This window comes from Helobdella robusta (assembly GCF_000326865.2).
Source record: "Helobdella robusta unplaced genomic scaffold HELROscaffold_3, whole genome shotgun sequence".
Lineage (NCBI taxonomy): Eukaryota > Metazoa > Annelida > Clitellata > Rhynchobdellida > Glossiphoniidae > Helobdella > Helobdella robusta.
Genome location: NW_008704501.1, coordinates 2652716 through 2672482, shown reverse-complemented (window position 1 = coordinate 2672482; position 19767 = coordinate 2652716). Strand labels below are relative to the sequence as shown.

The 19767-nt window shown below is 31.0% G+C and overlaps 2 protein-coding genes across 2 annotated transcripts; both read left to right on the top strand.

Annotated features, from left to right (window-relative positions):
- Nucleotides 1-2567: 2567 nt before the first annotated feature.
- On the top strand, nucleotides 2568-5149 carry HELRODRAFT_161235 (hypothetical protein; the record flags this gene model as incomplete). The annotated part of the gene is made up of 4 exons (XM_009021175.1): nucleotides 2568-2636; nucleotides 3578-3624; nucleotides 4518-4652; nucleotides 5059-5149. 4 exons carry the CDS (start codon nucleotides 2568-2570, stop codon nucleotides 5147-5149), a joined length of 342 nt encoding a protein of 113 aa, XP_009019423.1.
- Nucleotides 5150-6776: 1627 nt separating this feature from the next.
- Nucleotides 6777-17705, top strand: HELRODRAFT_94361 (hypothetical protein). The gene is made up of 22 exons (XM_009021174.1): nucleotides 6777-6910; nucleotides 7957-8069; nucleotides 8393-8515; nucleotides 9285-9370; nucleotides 9837-9967; nucleotides 10462-10536; nucleotides 10599-10686; nucleotides 10894-10969; nucleotides 11068-11173; nucleotides 11361-11491; nucleotides 11715-11771; nucleotides 12169-12266; nucleotides 12511-12719; nucleotides 13111-13200; nucleotides 13551-13635; nucleotides 13797-13917; nucleotides 14496-14646; nucleotides 15271-15411; nucleotides 16226-16332; nucleotides 16410-16486; nucleotides 16773-16830; nucleotides 17243-17705. Exons 1-22 carry the CDS (start codon nucleotides 6845-6847, stop codon nucleotides 17442-17444), a joined length of 2391 nt encoding a protein of 796 aa, XP_009019422.1. The 5' UTR covers nucleotides 6777-6844; the 3' UTR covers nucleotides 17445-17705.
- The last annotated feature ends 2062 nt before the right edge of the window (nucleotides 17706-19767 follow it).

The window sequence follows — 19767 nt, the reverse complement described above, 5'->3', positions numbered from 1 at the left end:
CTTAGTCTCATTGGTTTTATATCCTGATCTTTCAAATCAAACCATTAAGCTATTTTCATGCTCGTCCCAGTTTTTGATAGTTTGTGTGATAATTTAACTACCAATGTCAATTAATTCAGTGCATCGTATTTTTTTCGGTTAGAATGAAAACAGATCATACACAAACAGTCGTTCTCCATCACTGAAACATAATTTGACATAATTTGTCGTTGATATTTTTTTAGTAATTCTGTTAAATGCTAAACCAAGTTAGAGAGGGTCATGTAATTTGAATCCTGTCAAGTATATTAGTATTTTTTGCTTATAATTTAGTTTGCTTACTTTCTTTGTTATAATTTCGTAAAGTAATTGTGTTTTGAATTTTTATAGTTTTTAATTCGTTTGAAAATGGCATGAGATAACAATTTTTAAATGTAGTTTTCTTTGAAAAAAAACTTGTTGCATTTATCCGTTGTTTCTTGGCAAGGCTCTACGTGCGTTTTCGTAATGAGACATGACTGATTTTGCTGAATAAATCTTGTGGAATGCAATGCTATACCTTTTTTTAATGGGAAGCGCATCTGTGCTCCACAATGCATGAAGATATTATGACGGATGCTGGAGTGTTCGTATAACATTTTTTTTTTATTGCAAATCCTTTCTAAATTTGTCGTTGATTAGTAAAACAATTTTCAAAGTTTTGAGGCCGTAAAAAATGTATATATCTATCAAATTACTCAGATCCGAATGGCGTTGGCACAAAGAAGTTAGGTGGTGAAAAATGAACTGAAACAATTTAAATGACTAAAATAGACGACTTACAAAGCATGAGTTAAATGGGCTTATATATGAAGAATAACAGCAGTTTCAACTGGAATTCAACACACTGATTTCTAATATTGGTTAAATTTTTGAGAAATATTCTGCATGTTACTTTTGGTTAAATATATAGAAAACATTTTTTCGAATAATTTTTATTGCAGTATTTTTTATATCATTAACAAATTGATGACCAGTGTGGTTCTCTATGCATTTGTTATTTTGTTTTTTATTCAATGAGGTCTCTAAAATTTTCAGTAAAAGATATAGGTGACTGTATATAGTGCACATTTATGCTCATGTTAGATCTCTAGAGATCTCGTTATTAATAAAGTTATTGCATTCATTCTTAAAACGTTGAAAACTTGACATTTCGCATTGCAACTGCCTTTTTTAGGATCAGAAAGTTAATCAAAAATACTTGTCTTCAAAAAAACTATTTGAGGAACTTTTTTGGGCAAGAAAGGTTGCTTGCTGTTACTGTGGAATTAACGCTGAATAATTATTGCTAAATTTGCTATCTTCACTATTTGTCATCGATTGTAAACCATAGAATCTTTTCATACCATAGAGGACTGTAAAAGTACTGTGGAAGCTATAAAAGGGCTTGTGAATATTGAAGTCAATGGCGAGGTTTGAAACGAATTTGTAAATGTGATTTATTTAGTTACTCGGATTAGTTTAGTGTTTCTATTACTCTTGGCATTCAAATAAACGTTCAACAAAGTTTGCGTTTGAAGTAGTTTTGTTCATCTATCGGAAATCTTGGACCTACGGAGTAACGATAACTTGACGGTCGTTGGAAGCTACAACACTGGTTTTGGAAATTTAGAGATAATTGAAGTTATGACATTGATGTTGGTAGTAACGAGCGTTAACGATTACAACGTTATATATTTTAGTCAATTAGTCATCAACATGTTAGTCAATTAATGAAATTCGATTGCCATGTGTTATACAGTGCTGCAGAGTCGAAAAAAAAAATTTATAATAATAAATTAAAAAATAATAATAATAAATTGTGAAATGATTAAAAAGAAAACTATTTATTGACAAAACGTCAACTAATTTAAGTGTAGTTGACCTTTAATTCGGTTTTTTCTGTGTTAATTTTTTCTCAAAAATGATGGCCAGTAAAGACATAATCCGACCAGGTTTGATCGTTGTCTTCAAGTTAGATTTGAAAAATTGAGCTTAAAAATCATATATAGTTTATTTTAAAAATCATTGTGAATAGACTTAAAAATATTTAAAATATACTCAGTAGCTGGTGGTTCCTTTTTAAATCTTTTGCGTTAAAATAAAATATCCTCTTATCTTACAACAATGTTTATACATCTTCCGAGTCTAGACATCCATTCAAGTAAACGGCTGAGCCCGTAAAAACAAAATAAAACTAGAAAGTATTGGTTCAACCCATGGTTTAACCTTGCCTACAACCTTTCATATATTTAAATTTATATCTGTGCAATCAACCAGACCATCAGCGATCTTTAATACTGCTACTCTGTTTCAAATATGACGTTTAATATATGATGATTTTATTTTTCGACAACAAATAAAAAGTAGTTAAAAAACCATATTATTCTGAGTATACTGATTCTAACTATATTGTTATTCTGCAACTATATATATATGATAAAAACTAATATTGCAAAAATGATTTCGGCATTCCATGTACAATTTTTTCAAAAACGAAAAGGACGTTTAGTAAATAATTGATTTTTTCGACTTTTCAGGGGAATTCCGTTTGATCGAGTTGTAGAATTATGGCCGCGAAAGTTAAGCCGAGAGATGTTACTCCGATTATTCAAGCTGTTCGAAACTGGCTAGGCCAAGTACGTTAAGTTGAATCTTTAGTCCTTTAAACGTAGAATTTTGGACATGCATCTTACTTATGCTTATGGCATATATAAATTAATATTAAATAATATAATTTTTTAATAAAATAAGTAAGGGCTATGGAAGGTCATTTAAAATTTAAAAAGTAATGTAAGATTGAGAATCCAAACAATAAAGAAAAAGCTGGTATGTAAATATTTTTAGGTTGTTTGGTAGAGTACAACAAACATAGCAAGCATAAATAAATTATTTTTATTTTGTCTAGTTAATGATTAACTAGTTAGTTAATGCTTAATTAACTGTGTTTATCTTCCTTACTTAATGGTTTTCATCACATAAAATGTTGACAATGAGGTGCACCTGGTTTCTTAATTACACAAAGCTTTCATTTTATATTCTATTTGAGTTGAAATAAATAAAATTAGGTAAACATGAGAAAAAGTGAAGTAAAACTAAAACTAAAAAAAAAGATGAACTAAAAAACCTAAAGTTTTAATAATGTTAAGAAAATTATGGTAAAGGTAAAGTGAAGCTTTTCCCATCTTGTTAAATTCTCTCTCTCTCTAGAAGTCTAAAGTTTTTGCTACCAATAATTTTTTCTTTTGTCTGTCTACGAGTTATAAGCTTTTATCTATAAAGTATTAGAAAAATTTGTTTAAACAATATGCTACCTTAGTCTGGATTCCTACATGTTCATAGTACCGAAAATATCGCCAACATATACACAGCCCACCTGATTGTTTCTATCTGATTATGCTAAAAAATTTAATTTGACAATTTTACATGTTGAATCATTTAAATTTACAAAAATGTTTTGTATAAATTCATTTAACACATTGAAAACTTTTTTTTTATTTTTTACTTTTATTTTTTATTCCTTGCAGTGTTGGTTTCGCAAATAATTTACAATAATATATAAATAATTTATTTTTTCAAGAGAAAACTGGTCAGAACTTTAAGATTTGAAGATTATGTTTCTCCAAGGTAAATAATATAAAATGAAAAAAAACATGATAATTTCTAATTTAGTCATTTGTAAAATATACATCGAATCATATTTCCATTCACACACACACACAAATAAACAAACACATACTGTGTCAAAGTTTTCATTATTCCTATCTATTTCTTTTTTATTTTTATATTGTGGATTTTATAGTGGATGGCTTCAAAATTTTAATTTCATCCCATTTATTTCTATGAATCATTAGAAATACTAAATTCTTTGGATTAGTGATTAGCTTAAAAATATTGTCATTGCGTTACCTATTCACATCATTGAAATTTTTATAGTTTTTTCAAATTCTCATTCCTCATTTAAACTATTCTTTGTATTTTCTGGAACATCAATGCATGTTCCTGGTTTTACCTTTTTTAATGCTGGCATGTTGTTTTTGTTATATGTTGGGTATCAAATTTGATAAACAAAAAACCATGCAATAACCCATGCCGCTCCGTATGTCTGGAATGCGTTACCCCCTGAGTTTTTTTCAAAAAAAGATTAAGGACTCATCTTTTAAAACTGGCTCCGGGCGCCTCTGAAGCAGCCGTGCGAATGGGCGATTCATAAATGTTTATATTATTATTATCCAAGAGTCCAAGACTTAAATTTTGCAAAATGCATATGTGTTGGTTGTGTTTTTGTAAAATTATCCTGATATAGAAGGTCTCTTGGTTTTTTATGCAAAACCCTGATTGTCGTTTTTTCTTGTATTGTTTTGTCTTCTGCCTAGCTTTTTAACAATTTAGATTGATAATTATTATTATGAACTAATATTTTACATTAAAATTCTATTACTATTTAGCAAAATAAACGAGTTGTTTTTATTATTATATACCAGTTCATGCAAAGATAAATAAATTGTTCCTTGCTATAGATCGGCACCTCCTCCGAAACTTCCTCCTGGTATAAATCACAAGCTGTCAGCCAATCTTTATTATGCAAGAGATGGAAGGAGGCAAGCTGAACCACCAGTTGTTGTGTATGACACTACAAAATTGATAGCAAGCAAGTAAGTCTGATCAGTTGTGTTCGAGGTTATAAAATTAAATTTAAACAATTTTACGCATAATAGTTGAGACTGATGTTATTGCTCTATCACATCCTTCTCATTGTGAACTTTATTGAACTTTATTGCAAGCAAGAGCGGCGATGACATCATACACTCTTTATAATTAGTGATTGGAGATCTTGGCAGTTTACATTTGGTTAATCGACGGGAGCTAAAATATAAAATGACGCAATTTCTTCCGTTCACGTTCAGGTTAAATGCTTCGTTTCCACCCCACGCGTAATTTAGTGGTTTCTCATCACGGGTCATGCATCTTTTATGCTGCATTTTGGTCTATTTGAAAAAGAAGTACAATGTCTAGTTACATAATTTTCAGGTGATTTTCTTGTTAAATATAATTTTATAGAATGGAAAAAGCGGAAACTTCCGTTAGCTCAGCATCAAGTATTCCAAAACCTGGTAGTGGCTACGACTGGAACACAGGCTCTTCCAACTAACTAGCAATATTTACCAAAATCAATTATGCTAAAATTGGGTTATTAATAAATTTTTTCTCAAACTATGTATTTCGTTTGTTGTTATTATGATTAACCAAATCATCACAACCAACCGGAATTGAGATTTTTATTGAAGGAAACTAAAGAAGAAACAACTTGTGAAAAGGTTTCATTATAAAAATTAGAAAATTTTTGTAGCCTAAAAAGTTTCAGATGATTTCCATGCAGTTGAAAATTTTTTTGGTTGGTTTGTTAATAGCTTCTATCTGTGGTTCCAAACCTGTATTTTTGGCTGGAGCCTGACAGTTTTTCCATTTGTGAATATTTATTTTACGAAAAATTAAATTTTAGAAAATGTCGTTCTTGTATTTGACCTCAAACTTTATAGTTTTGTTCAAATACAGCTGTTAATTTAAATTTTAATCATGCTTTCATTATAAAATTACTTTTGATGAATGTTTGCATCGTCTAAAAACATTTGAAAGTTAGCGATATTGGGTTGTCAAGTATAAAATCAGGCAAACTAGTTTTAGTGCGATTAGTTTTAATCGCACGAAACCCACTTAAATTATGTTTTTAGGCATAATTTTTGAATTGAACGCCTATTTAAATTTGCAATATTTTTTTTGTGGTCATGATTTAAGTGACAGTAAAAACTCTCGCCTAGCTTCAATAGTTCGTTCGTCAAAGATTTTTGAACGTCTGTTTGATAATCTTTCCTATTAATTGTTCACTTTAACACTCGTCACCTGTTGCCTGATGTTAAAGGTCAATTACACTTTTCCAAAGTTCAGAGGATTCAACAACTTTAATAACAACTTCAATAATTTTTGTGTTTGCGTTTTTTGTGGTCATGATTTAAGTGACAGTAAAAACTCTCGCCTATCTTCAATGCTTCGTTCGTCAGAGATTTTTGAACGTCTATGATAATCTACCTAATAATCTATTTGTTTTCCATACTCGGGAAACTGGGTCTCTGGACGCTAAACGAAGATTGATTGATTGATATTTGATAATCTATTCTATTAATTGTTCACTTTAACACTCGTCACCTGTTGCCTGATGTTAAAGGTCAATTACACTTTTCCAAAGTTCGAAGGTTCCAACGACGCCACAAACATCATTTGTGAATACATGCTAAGCGACGCATCACACACTAAGCATGTGATAAGCGAGGATCTTGTCAAGTCTGAACCCGGTTACTTCGAATCAGCACCAAGCGACCTTAACCACTAGGCCGTCACGTCGGCCTACCACTCTACCACGGCTTTGCTTGAAGATTTCAATGCAATAATGTTTTAAAAATCGACGAGTTTTGTTTTTGGTGTTATTAGATAAGATTGCCGCATTAGACGCTAATGATGATCCTACGTTGTTGACGCGGCTGGGTTTAGTTTTTGGTGTAAAGGACGTTGTTATTGAGCCGTCAACGTCATTTATCATTGACAGAGTAAATATGTGGCACGACTAATTAATTTAAAGTTATTTATAAAAAAATATGACTGGGTAACGCAAAACCGATATTCCACGTTGACAGCGTTCCTTTATTAAAGTTAATATAAAATAAATTTTTCAACTAGATAAACCCAAGATGTTCACGTTTTAATAAGGGAACGCACCTGGTAAGTGAATGTTTAACATCAAGTTAGGATTATCTTTATTGTGTATTTGAGTGGCGGGAAATAAATCGTATCGATGGCCGACGCAGATTTGCATTTTAGACAAATTGTGCAAGAATATCTTGACTTCCTAGACGATAATGTTAGTAAACTTTTGATTTTAATTTGGAATTTATGTTTTTCAAAAAGTTAGAAATTATATAATTCGCTCCTTCATGTTTTACCTACAGTTGGTTTTTTGTTTTCTAATATTGTTGGTTGATTCAATCATAATTTTAATCAATTTCAATTTTTATTATGTCTAAAGCGCTGTTTTTGTGATGTTTAACTCAATGAATATATGTTAAAAAAAATGATTCCATTATTTTTACAAAAATCATGACATATTAGTGATGGAGGAGATGGAGTTAGTTTTTTTAAGGTTAAAAAAGAAGGAAAGAGAGTTCTAGAGAAAAGAACCAGTGAAAAAGCAGAGGCCATTAGGCTTTAGTTGAAAGAGTAGACAACAATACAGTAGAATCAAGAAGATGATGATAGTCGAATGAATAACAGTAATTTATTCTTAATAAAACTAAGGAAATTACAAGTAAGAGAAAAGTAGAATAGAAAAAGTTTTTTTATCCTACCTAGAATAGATAAAGCATGAAGTAAATATAAGAATTTTTAACAACTTTATTAATCTTTGATAAAAGAAACATGCTAGAACCAAGAATGAAACCAAGTTTGAAAGTCTGGCAAGACATAAATAAGAATGAAAGTTTTGAGATGTCTTAAGATTTTGTTTTGAGATTGTTTTTAAATTAAGATGGATTTTGTTCAATATACATTTAATTATTTCAAAAGATATGAAGACAAATTTTTAAGAACTGTATTTAGATTAAAAAAGGATTATATATGGAGGAAAAGAAATGTAAGAGTCATAATTGACTAATTAGTTAAAGAGTTCACTAATCTCTGCAATCTTTATTACAAGCTGTTGTATGTCCATTTTATGCCAAACAGAATGTCAATATTTATCTATATCAGCATGGTTTCATGCTTGGCAGGAGCTGTATTTGAAATTTAAAAATATCGAGCCTTAACATTTTAGTCAGAATCCTGTATAATATAACCAGATGTATGTATATCTTATAAATTCTGAGACTACCTATATATCATATTTTAATGTTGAATGTTATAAATTGTTAGGATGACCAGTGGATATATCACAAGCGTGTGAAGGACATGATTGCTGATGGCAGAACAAGATTGCTCGTGAACATAAATGACCTAAGGAGGAAAAACCCCAGTAGAGCATTGAGGTACATGTGTAATTTGTACATTCATATTATATTTCATATATCCACTGGCTCGGTGAACTTGCTTCTGATGATATAAAAGTTTTTTTCTTATTTGTGAGTGCATTACTTTATAACATTTGAATTACTGAAATTTGAAACTCTTGTTCTACTATCTTGAGAAACCATTACTGAATTTGTATCCCATTTTTATGTGGCCTTGTCTTTTTGATTTTCCCATCATGTTAAGTTAAGTAAATAAATAATTTCTTAATTTCAGTTTTTCAATCTTTCTATACTCTTAGTTAAACCAAAAAATAAAAAAAATGCATTATTCTTATTTTCAGGTTATTGCAGAATGGGTTTGAAGAATTGATTGCATTCCAAAAGGGACTGAAGGAATTTGTTGATTCAGTTGATCAGGTATTTGGAAAGCAACATGAAGAGTTGTACATAGGACTGGAGGGCAGGTTCTTCATTCTATTTTTTTTCCTGAGATATATTTGTTCAATATTTGTTTTAAAAATCATCCATTGACTAGTTTGCTATCCTGTTAGTTTAAATTGCTTAATTTCAACATAATGACTAGAGCATAAAGGATGGTAGCCAGATGATAAATTTGTTCTTAAATACTTTAGCGTTATCTTTAGCAAATGGAAGAAGTTGTTTTGTGTGCATAGTGTTCAATTTAAAACTGATGGAAGAGGTCTGTTACTGAGCAGTTACAAATAATGTGGTTTAGAGATATTTTTGAATGAAATGGATGTTGCACAGTGACATAATAATGGAATTAATCTGCAGAAAACTGATTTGTCTCATATGACCATTCACAGCAGAAGCAGATTAAATCTTTTTCTATTTGAATGAGGTTTGAAATAAAAAAACTGTGTAGTCTAATGTAGGAGGAAATAACTTGAAGTTGTATGGACCACATGAGGTGTCCTTCGTTAGGTCATTTGAAGGTAGTGCTTGCTCTCCATGAGGTCATTCAAGCGACGACTTTTTGAAATTTTAGTTAATATTACTGCCAAAAGTTTTATTTGATATATCCTTAGTGAGCATTATCATAATGACATTTGTTTCAAACTTTTCTAAAACTTTACATTATTCCATTTTATTTTTATTGATGTGTTGGATTTGAAAATAAATAAAAAAAAGGTGGTGTGTTCCTGAAGTTGCATCACAAATTAGCTGAGTTTGCAATAAATTAACAAGTTTTTAAAAACATATCTCCACAAGTTTCGGAAGTCATCATTTGACACCAAGGACTCTGAATTCCTCATTTTTAGGAAACACTGTGTGCATTGAAGGAATTGTATCAAAATGTTGGTATTTGTCATGTCACTTGTTTGTTTTTTCATTTTGTGTCACATGTTAATTAGAGAATTCACAATTCTGCATGAGTGAATGATATCTATTTAATACTGCTTGTAAATAAATCAGCTTGTATAGTATTTTGTCTGTGAAAATGTGAGCAGCCTAAAGTTATTTTTCACTCAATCTACCTCACATCATATTTTTCAGTTTACTTGAATGGTTGGCTAATAAAACACTACTAAATGTCATAAAAATAATTGTCTGAGATGAAACAAACTAAAGGCTTGCAATCATATCTTTTTATTGATGTGTTTGGTAAATCTTTAGAAGATTATGCGCTTACTAGCAAACGATTCTTTTTGAAGAGTTTTATGTTGAAATTATACAAATGTGCATTAAATCCTGTGATGAAATGTTCATTTTTTGTTTGGTTTGATGCGCAAGTTAGATTATTCTTCCAACATCTGTTGTCAGGCTCATTGGTACGTCCTAAAATATCAAGAAGTGTCCATTATTGTCCAGCAACCAAAAAGTCGATGGAGAGGAAATATACAGATATGACGTCTTTAGATGCATTCCCTTCCTCTGGTGTCTATCCTACCAAAGTATCTACATAGTTTTTTTTTATTACAAAATGAATTTTTAAATATTTGGTCATACTCATAATCAAAAAATTGTTTTTCTAAGTTGAAAATATAAATTTCTGACCTATTTATTTCCTCATATGTGTTATATTCTTAATCTATTAGGTTCAATCACTTTCTATGCTTCAACTCAAATTTTATTTTCAATTTGTGCTACTCTACCATATTCATCAAACAATCCTTCTTGCCATTGGTAAAAATTCTTCTGCGGGCTGCTGATTTAGGCTCATTAAATTCAAAGGTTTTGGCATTGTGAAACATTAAACAACCTTTAAACGTTGTTTAACATTGTTTTTCTCTGTTGGCATATTTATTAGATGATGTTTCATAAAACTGCATTAAGTTTTCATACAATTTGGTCCTATGAAAAAAAGTGAATATAAAAAAATTTTATAAGCACTGATTCAATTGTGTGATCATTATGTTACATAATTGTTTAAACTTGTCTCTTACAGGATGAAAATGGTAATCTTCTTGAAACTGAATATGGACTATCTACTTACAAAGATCACCAAACGTTCAGTATTCAGGTAATTTATGGGAACAATTACGTCGTGATTAAAATAATTTTGATCTTTTCCACAATAAACAGGAAATGCCGGAAAAGGCTCCTGCTGGTCAGTTGCCGAGGAGTGTCGATATTATAGCTGATGATGATCTAATTGACAACTGCAAGCCGGGTTAGATGCATTAAACTGTTGCCATATAGAGGCGTGTTCAACTTTTAGTAATGTTATATCGTTGGTGGAATAATCTTCTTACATAAGTTTTAAAGTTACTGAAAATAACTTGTTTTTAGCATGGTTGCATTTTGAAGGTTTAATTTAATGGTGGTCCTGTTTACTGGCTTCTATTCTAAGTATTTTTTCAATTGAACAATTAAATAGGTGACAGAGTTCAGGTGATTGCTCTGTACAGATGTCTTCCCAGCAAGAAAAACGGTTTTACCAGTGGCACATTCAGGTTTCAAAATTTCTTGAGATCACAGCGATAAAGTACTCTAACGTTTAAAATTTTTTTCATAGGACACTTTATAAATTTGTAATTTTATTTTTGTATAGGACAATCTTGGTAGCCAATAACGTACAGCTCTTGAATAAAGAGCTCCACCCAACTTTCTCTTCCAAGGATATCTCGAAAATTAAAAAATTTTCAAGACAAAAAAAAGTAAGTTGTAATTTCGAGTTAGCTTCAAAATGGCGCCACCATCATGGTCATAACTGTCCAATAATAATAGAGGTGCTACTGCTCTTGAAGTAAATAATATAGCAACTCTACTTTTTTATTCAACAATAATTCAATGATTTTTAAAACATCAACTTCTAAACAACTTTGATGTGTAATAAATGGACAGAATGTGTTTGAAATTCTATCCAATTCATTGGCGCCCACCATCCATGGGCATGAATACATTAAGAAGGCCATTCTTTGCATGTTGTTAGGGGGTGTGGAGAGGATTCTTGAGAATGGAACCAGAATAAGGGGGTAGGCGTCATCTGTTGTTGTTTTCTTTCTTGCCTCATCGATCAACATCATGATGAAATAGGACTAAATATTTTAATTAAACATTTTTCAAAGTTTAATTAGACTGGTTGACAATGACAGACTGTTAATTATTGAATTATTTCATTGTGCATTAGAGCCTTTGATTTAGCAACAGGCATGATACTGTTAAGTGAATGTAAATGAAATGTTGTTTGTTTCAAAGGGACATCAACATTCTACTCATTGGTGACCCCTCAGTTGCGAAATCTCAACTTTTAAGGTATTTATAATCTTGTTTGATTTCATGAAATTTGGTTTGTATGAACGAAAATGTATTCAGTTTCTCTGAGTATTGAATGATCTTCACTGATCTGATCTTCTTTTATTATATTGTAATGTTTCGTCGGTTGGTCGGTCGTATTATATTATATTATATTATTATATTTTATACATTTTAAATATGTTCAACGGGCAACTTTCATTGTTGTTGGATTGAAATGTTTACTGGCATATAAAACAGTGAGGTAGAGCATCATGTCAGAAATGAACCTCCATCTTGCAAGCATAACATGAATGAGATAGTTAGAATCTGATAAATGTTTTAATACTTTTTTATGCAAGGTAGGCGTTTCAATATTTTTTACAATTAACCATTACAAATTGCATTCTGCTGTCAGGTACGTGTTACATTCTGCTCCTCGTGCTGTCACAACTACCGGACGAGGATCATCTGGTGTCGGGTTAACTGCTGCTGTCACCACTGATCAGGAAAGTGGTTTGTTCAACATACCTAACTTGACTATTTGCAATTATCTCATTAATCCTTTTTTTCAAGTTTATGTTCCCCAAATTTGTTAGATAAAAATTAAAAGTTAGTTTGAAACGATTTATAAAGAAGAATATAGGATGTTTTATACTCTAGCATCGAAATTAAAACAAGGTTGAAAATATAAGATTGACAAATAACACTGTATTATAAAAGAAGATGTACACTGTTTTAAAATTCTATTTGAAACAAGGGGAGCGTCGTTTGGAGGCTGGAGCAATGGTCCTGGCCGATCGAGGTGTTGTTTGCATTGACGAATTTGATAAGATGTCTGACATGGATCGAACAGCCATTCACGAAGTCATGGAGCAGGGCAGAGTAACCATTGCAAAGGCTGGCATCCATGCAAAATTAAATGCAAGATGTAGTGTTCTCGCTGCCGCCAACCCTATCTATGGCAGGGTAAGCCAGTGCACATTATTATGTAAATGCTTTATCAGCCCATTATCGTGTATCTAAATTATCATGCATGCCATCTGAGTTGTCATGCATATTCGTTGTCTGCACAATGAAGAACAAAAATTTGAAACTAAACCATTGGAATGGGGAAACTAGTTTACAATTTTTTTCATCATCTACAATAAATTATGGAAATTTTTAGAGGTTTTGCATTTAGAAAAGCATTAAAATAAATTTAGGAAAACCTTATATGCATTACTATGTATAGGCATTTTCACCTGTATATTGTATATCAACTCATTGCTAGTTTGAGATGGTAATTTGCACCACTTGCCTTGGCCAATGTCTTTAAAGGTTTTCGAACAACTTTTATTCAAGTATTTTTACTTTTCAGTACAATCAGTACAAAACGCCCATGGAGAACATTGGACTCCAAGACTCTCTCCTATCTCGATTTGATCTTCTCTTCATAGTTCTTGATATGGTTTGTAGTGATTTTGTTGAGAGCTTCCATCTTTCCTCCATTACTGTTATTTAGATTTGAAGTAATGGAGTAAAATTCCAATTGAATGAAGTTTTAATTTAACTCATTTTATTAAGTGCATATTTCTTTTTCAGTGTACCTGCTATCACTAATCATGTTATGCATTCCATTTTTTTCTTATAATCAGATAAATCATAATTTTTAACAATTTCTTATTTTGATGTTTTCTGGTCATGTGATTGTGTACATATTTGTCGAGTGGGCAATTGCTTATATTCATTGAAATTGTTTTGTTAGTTTGCAATGAACTGCGTTGGACGAATTTGAAATGATTGAAATTAAATTGTTAGAACGATCCAGAGAATGACAGGATGATATCAGATCATATACTGAACATTCACAAGTTCAGATCTCCAGCTGAGCAAGATGGAGATGGTTAGAAGTTAATGATTTGATTTAATTCATTGCCAATCCTCTTAAACTAAATTACTGCTTGTAACTGCCTGCCACTGCAGCAAGTCTTGCAGTGGTCATTAAATTTTTTTTTAACTTTCAATCATCGTAAAAATCTGATTCCATTATTTTCATTTTACCAGTGCTTCACCTCTCAAGCTCGTTGGACTTGCTGACTACGGAGAGTCTGGATGAGGTGGGAGACGATGATGATGTGCCAATTTACGAAACCTTCCACACCATGCTGGGAGGAGTTGCAAAAAAGTTTCAATTTTTATAATTATACCCACGTATATACACGCCCACACACACACACACGCACATTTTTGTAATAATACTTTTTCAACTGGGAATGGGCCATCATAAGTATTTTTAATTGAGTATTTTTAATTTGATATTTAGGATTAAAAAAGTTGTTGCTATGATGGTTTTATCTGTCAAACTCAAATTACCTTTATTCATGAAACCATAGGAAAATGACTTGCCAAGAAGATTCAACATTCTTGTGAACCACTTGCACAAAATTTACATTTTTATTTTCATGAAAAAAAACAGCCAAAATAAATATTTCTTTGACCTAAAACGATTTCTAAACGTACATAAGTGTACATAATTTACTAAATGTATATAAATCATGAAATCAAAATATTGAATAAATAAAATTAAGTAGACAACAAATTCTTTAACACTGTAGCCAATTTCGTTTCCGTTTAGATGATTTTAATTTGATCAATCCACAAACACACCGTGTCAACAGTTTCAGCGTTTTAATGTTTAAAATAATAGCGCTAAACAAACGTGTTAACATTTAAAGCAAAGCTACTTTTCAAAATCGCCGTAAGGGAGCAGTATGTGAGCCTGAAGTTTATGCGCAAGTACCTCCACGTGGCCCGGGAGATGAAGCCCCAGATGACCAGAGAGGCCGCTGACTACATTGCCGAGGAGTACTCCAAACTCAGAAACATGGACACCGCACCGGAAGATGTTGCTCGGGTAAGGGTTGTCCAAATTCTCAGGCATGCACTGAAATGAACCTCACTGGGGGTTTTGTATTCATCTCGATGTCTAGTTCATTTTTTGTTATTTATCTCATGTCAAGTTCATTAAGGTATCGTTACTTTGAAATAATTTTTAACTTTGGCTTGTTCTATTCTTATTGTGATATTTTAAAAATAATATTAAATTAATATATATATATTTTTCCATTTATTTTATTTTTATTTGTTTATTTGTTAATTTTTTATTTTAATTATTTGTTCAGGTATTTTACTTATATTATTTCATTCTATTTTGTTTGTTATTTATTCATTTAATTATTCATTTGGTTATTTTTTATTATTATTGACAACTAAATGAAACAAGTGAACAAAACATGATATATTCATCAAAAATAAAAGAATTATCAAGATTGAACAAAAAGCAAAATCAAAGCTGTTAAATTAAATTAAATCAAAATAATTAAGACACATTATAGCACCATACTGGGAGCTGCAAAGCCGTAAAATCAAATAAAATAAAAAAATATTTTAGAAATGTTTCATTATACTTTCAATCAATAATTTCATGTTTCATTGAAAGCAATTTATTCGAGAATAAGTCAACTCATTTATATTCCAGACACAACCTGTCACTGCTCGTTCCCTGGAGACGATGATTCGATTGTCCACGTCGCATGCCAAATGTCGTCTCTCGAAGACCGTTGAAATCCAAGATGCTCAGGCTGCTTTAGAATTGATTCACTATGCTTATTTCAAAAAGGTGTGCACACAATTTTACTAATCTTATTTAAAACAAAAATCTTTATTAGGTTTTATACACTTTTTTAAAATTCACAAACAGCGTAAATGAATACTTACTAAACTATGCATCTTTTTATCATATTCGAACCCTGTTATTATTTGCACTGCAAACAGGACCAAGCGCTTCAATCACTAGACCATCACGCCATCTCTCATAAATTAATTATTTTGAAAGTTTTTGCTCTTGTAATTCCTAACAGTAAGTTATTCTCGTATTGTATAAATCTTATTTGCAGTGGTTTTTATTTATTTATATCTTGCATTGAGTTAAATTTTTGGATAATGTGCTGTCAAAACTTTAAACTTATTGATAACTGAAAATCTTCTAGCAAAAAACAAGCAATTCTGAGCTAACTATTTTATTATATTACTCACGAGTAAGGAAAGTCCGCTTATTGGACTGTCGTTCACGCTGTAGAAAAAAGGACAAAACGCTTAATAAAACAGATCTGTCACTGTCATAGATCTGCAGCAACGTTTAAACTTTCAAAATTAAAATTTATAAACGTACATGTCTAACTATTCTCTTGTCTGCACATCAGCAAATTGCACTAAGAGAGAAATTTTCAACAAACAAATTAGGGCCAAAAAATGCAGTTGCAATAAACGTCATTGTTTGAAACGCTAAAATATACAATGAACGTGATTTGAACATAATGTGTAGGTAACTAAGGTAATTGTTCTAAGGTTTGCACATTTTTTTCTCAATATGCTGATTCATGTTACATATTCTTCATAATGGATGTTTTAGAGTTTATTCGAATCATTGACAGGTTTTGAAGAAAGATCGCAGAAGGAAGCATGTGAGTGATAGTGAAGGAGAAGATGAAGTGGAGGAGGAGGAAGAAGGCAGTTTGAAACTACAGAAGAGATCGAAAAGGTAGAAAATAATTTAACTTGTTTGATGGCAGCGTCAATTGAATGCAAATAAATTTATTGTCAATGTTTTTGAATAAGGTCAAGGTTAGGAGATGATGACGTTGAAACTGGTAATGAAAATGAAGACAAAAACAACGTGGACAACAGAGTAACAGGTTTCGATCATATCAATACAGCATCCTGACCTTTAATAACTTTCTCTTTTATTCAATTCTTTGATTTGATCATCGATTTGCTATTCTTAATTTAAAGAATATATAACTGCTGGTGACGACCCTTGTTGAACATTTTTGTAACGTTTGTTCAACTCTGTGGCGGCAGTTGCTCAACACTGTTGCAACAACTAGATTATTTATTGCTTACATATTTTAATTTTAAAATACATAGTTTTCAAATAATTACTCCGAATCTTATCGATTATATCGCTAAATTTTTTAACAGATTCTATGACTAGCAGTGCTATTGCTGAAAAGGAGGATGATCAACTATCTGGAACAAAGTTATTATTTTTTCCCTGAAAAAATTTTTATTTTATTATGTCACGAAAATTGTTTTGGGATACTTGGCTTAAAAAGTTTTGATGTATTGTTGAATGGTGATTTAGCCCAGAAATTAACAAATGACATCGGGATTACACTTCAAGAGTAATCAGCTTGTACTGTTTGGTAGTGAGAAGGCTTTGTTGATCAGCCATCCTACTGGGCAGCCGTGTCAACTCTGTTTTCTATTTGGCTGAATTCTGTTTTTTGTTGTTGATTGAACTAAATGGTTTATATGAAAATTATATAGACGCAGATCATTTATTTTATTTTAAATTTTGACGGTTCTAGTTAAGGTAGTTAAGGGTGACTTATCTTTTTTAGCCATTTTACTGAAATATTAATAATATAAATAATAATTATTTTCCACAGGTTGCAACGTATCCGTGGTTTTATCTTCAAAAAATTCCAAGCAGATCACTCTCAATCATTGTCTGTAGATTTAGTTTGGTCCTTTGTTGAAGCACAACATGCAGCTGAAGTTATAACTCGAAAGGACTTTGATAAAGCCATTCAGCATATGCACGATCAAAATCAGATCATGTTGCACGAACAAACGATTTACCTAATTTAAAATTCTTTGTAGATTTTGTATTAAAGACTAAAATTAAATATTTTAGAGACTATTTTTTATTTTTGTGAAAGTCTATGATGAAACCCTGAGTTCTTTTATGATTTTATTTCAAGGTCCAAGGCCGTTGGATAACTTATAGAATTTTATTAAAGAAACGGCAACAAAATAACTTTTCTTTAACAAAACAGTTACATAAAATAATTAAATAGTAGATGTCTTAAATAGATTAACCGTGATTTAAAAGTTTTTCTTCCTTCGTCCAGTGAGTACCGTTGTAGTTTTGACCCCTGGAGTTCTGCTTGTCAATAAATCCAGCGTTCGAAAAATTTACGCACATATATCGAGTGAGATAACGGCTTGCTACAGTCAGTCAGTACGAGTGCAATGCGTTTACTGTCTCACCACGACCTGATTCTACACTCCACCCTTTAAGCAGAGCTTTTAACTGCTGCTCGTCTAGTTTTTCATGCCCCTTTCTTTTCTCATATTTCCATATCTTGTTCTCTATCTCTTGCACTGGCTACCTATAAAATATATAATAATTTTTAAAATTTGCACATTTGTGTATAAGTCTCATTCTAAATTATTTCCTAAGTATTTATCAGATATATTAATTGAACCTAAACGCCCCGGTTTACGATCGTCTTCTTGTTCTCACTTCTTATCTCGTGTTAAACACTTGCTAAATCTGCATTTGCCTTTTCTGGCCCTTTTCTCTGGAACTCTCTACCTACTTCTACATCACATACGAAGTTCAGAGCGGATCTCAAGATTCATCTGTTTGCAACATTCATTGAGGAGCGCTGTTGAACATCGCGGAAATAGCGCTTAATAAGCTATTTGATTGATTGAAGGTGCATTGTTTTAAAGACTTAACTAGTTCTAGGCATGAGTTAAAACAGGACCTAGCCCTTTTACAATTTCGGTAGATAATATTGAAAACTGAGGTTTTTATGTGATTGAACATTTTTGCCGATAGAGACGTACTACTATATCAAAAGAAAAAGTAGTGCGTTAGCAGGCAAGTATGTTTGGATGTGAAATGCCGATCTGCAACTGCAGGTAAGAGCACAATGTACACCGTCCACGACACCAACTCCGCGAACATCTCACTACGACCAATGAATGGTGCATTGTAAATTGTGGTGGTGAAACGCGCCAAGCCTCCTGGAACGAGTTAGGTTATGAAAATAAAAATATTCAATAAATGGGATTGCAAAATAAATTATTAACAAAAATAGTCAAAAAATATAAATGAACCAAGTTACTCTATCCAGGCAGGTTCCTTCATTCTCGAAGCCTTTACTAACAACATTATGGCTTTAAAATCTGAAGATAAAAAGATAATTTATATTAAATTTGCTATCTATATCATGGATATGATTATATTCATGATCTACATCAATGATATATCCATGATCTATGTATTATTTTTCTCTTGTTTTACTTATACTATATTATCGTCCAACCGCTGCCTGCCTAAGGAAACAAAAATGTTGAAGGCTTTCACTTGCAGACGATTGAATTTCAAACGATGTAAGAATATTTGTCAAGGCTAGTTAACCTATTGATAAATTCTAGATCACGAATTTACCAATTATTTTAGAATTTAATAAATTATTAAATTTTAATTTAATTTATTAATTGTTTTTTAATTAATTAAATTAAAATAAATAATAAAAAGTGTATAAATTAGCAGGTCGCACGATTTTTTTAAAAAAATTTTTTTCGTATATAAACTACTTTTTCTTATAAAGTAAAATTTGCTGATTAAAATAATACTAAATTTATTATTGTAGCATTTATAGTTACCGAGAAAACGAATTTTGAAAGAATTATTTTTACTTTCAACTTGCGCCATGTTAAGAGTGGCGCTCAATGTTAAGTGAGCATGGAGCGTTACATTCGCGCACAAGACGTGAAAAGAACGATTTAAAATTGAACACAACACAATTTTTCTTCTTGTTTTTATAACAGCTGTAAAATAAGAAAATAATAATTATGAATAATTTATATTTATAATAAAATTTAATTATAAATGATTAATTATAATTATAAAATAATTATATATGTATCTATAATTTATATATATTATTTATATATTAAAATTTAATAATCATAATCATATTACAATGGTATTTATATTTTTATATCATATAATATATTATAATTTATATATATATATATGTTGGGCAGCTGTTGAACTGCATGAAGGAGCTTCTGGGTTCAGACTGGTTGGCTGACCAATAACTTTAAAATAAATTGATAATGAATTGAACAAAAAATTATGTCTCAACTATTTTTTAATTTTATTATTTTTACT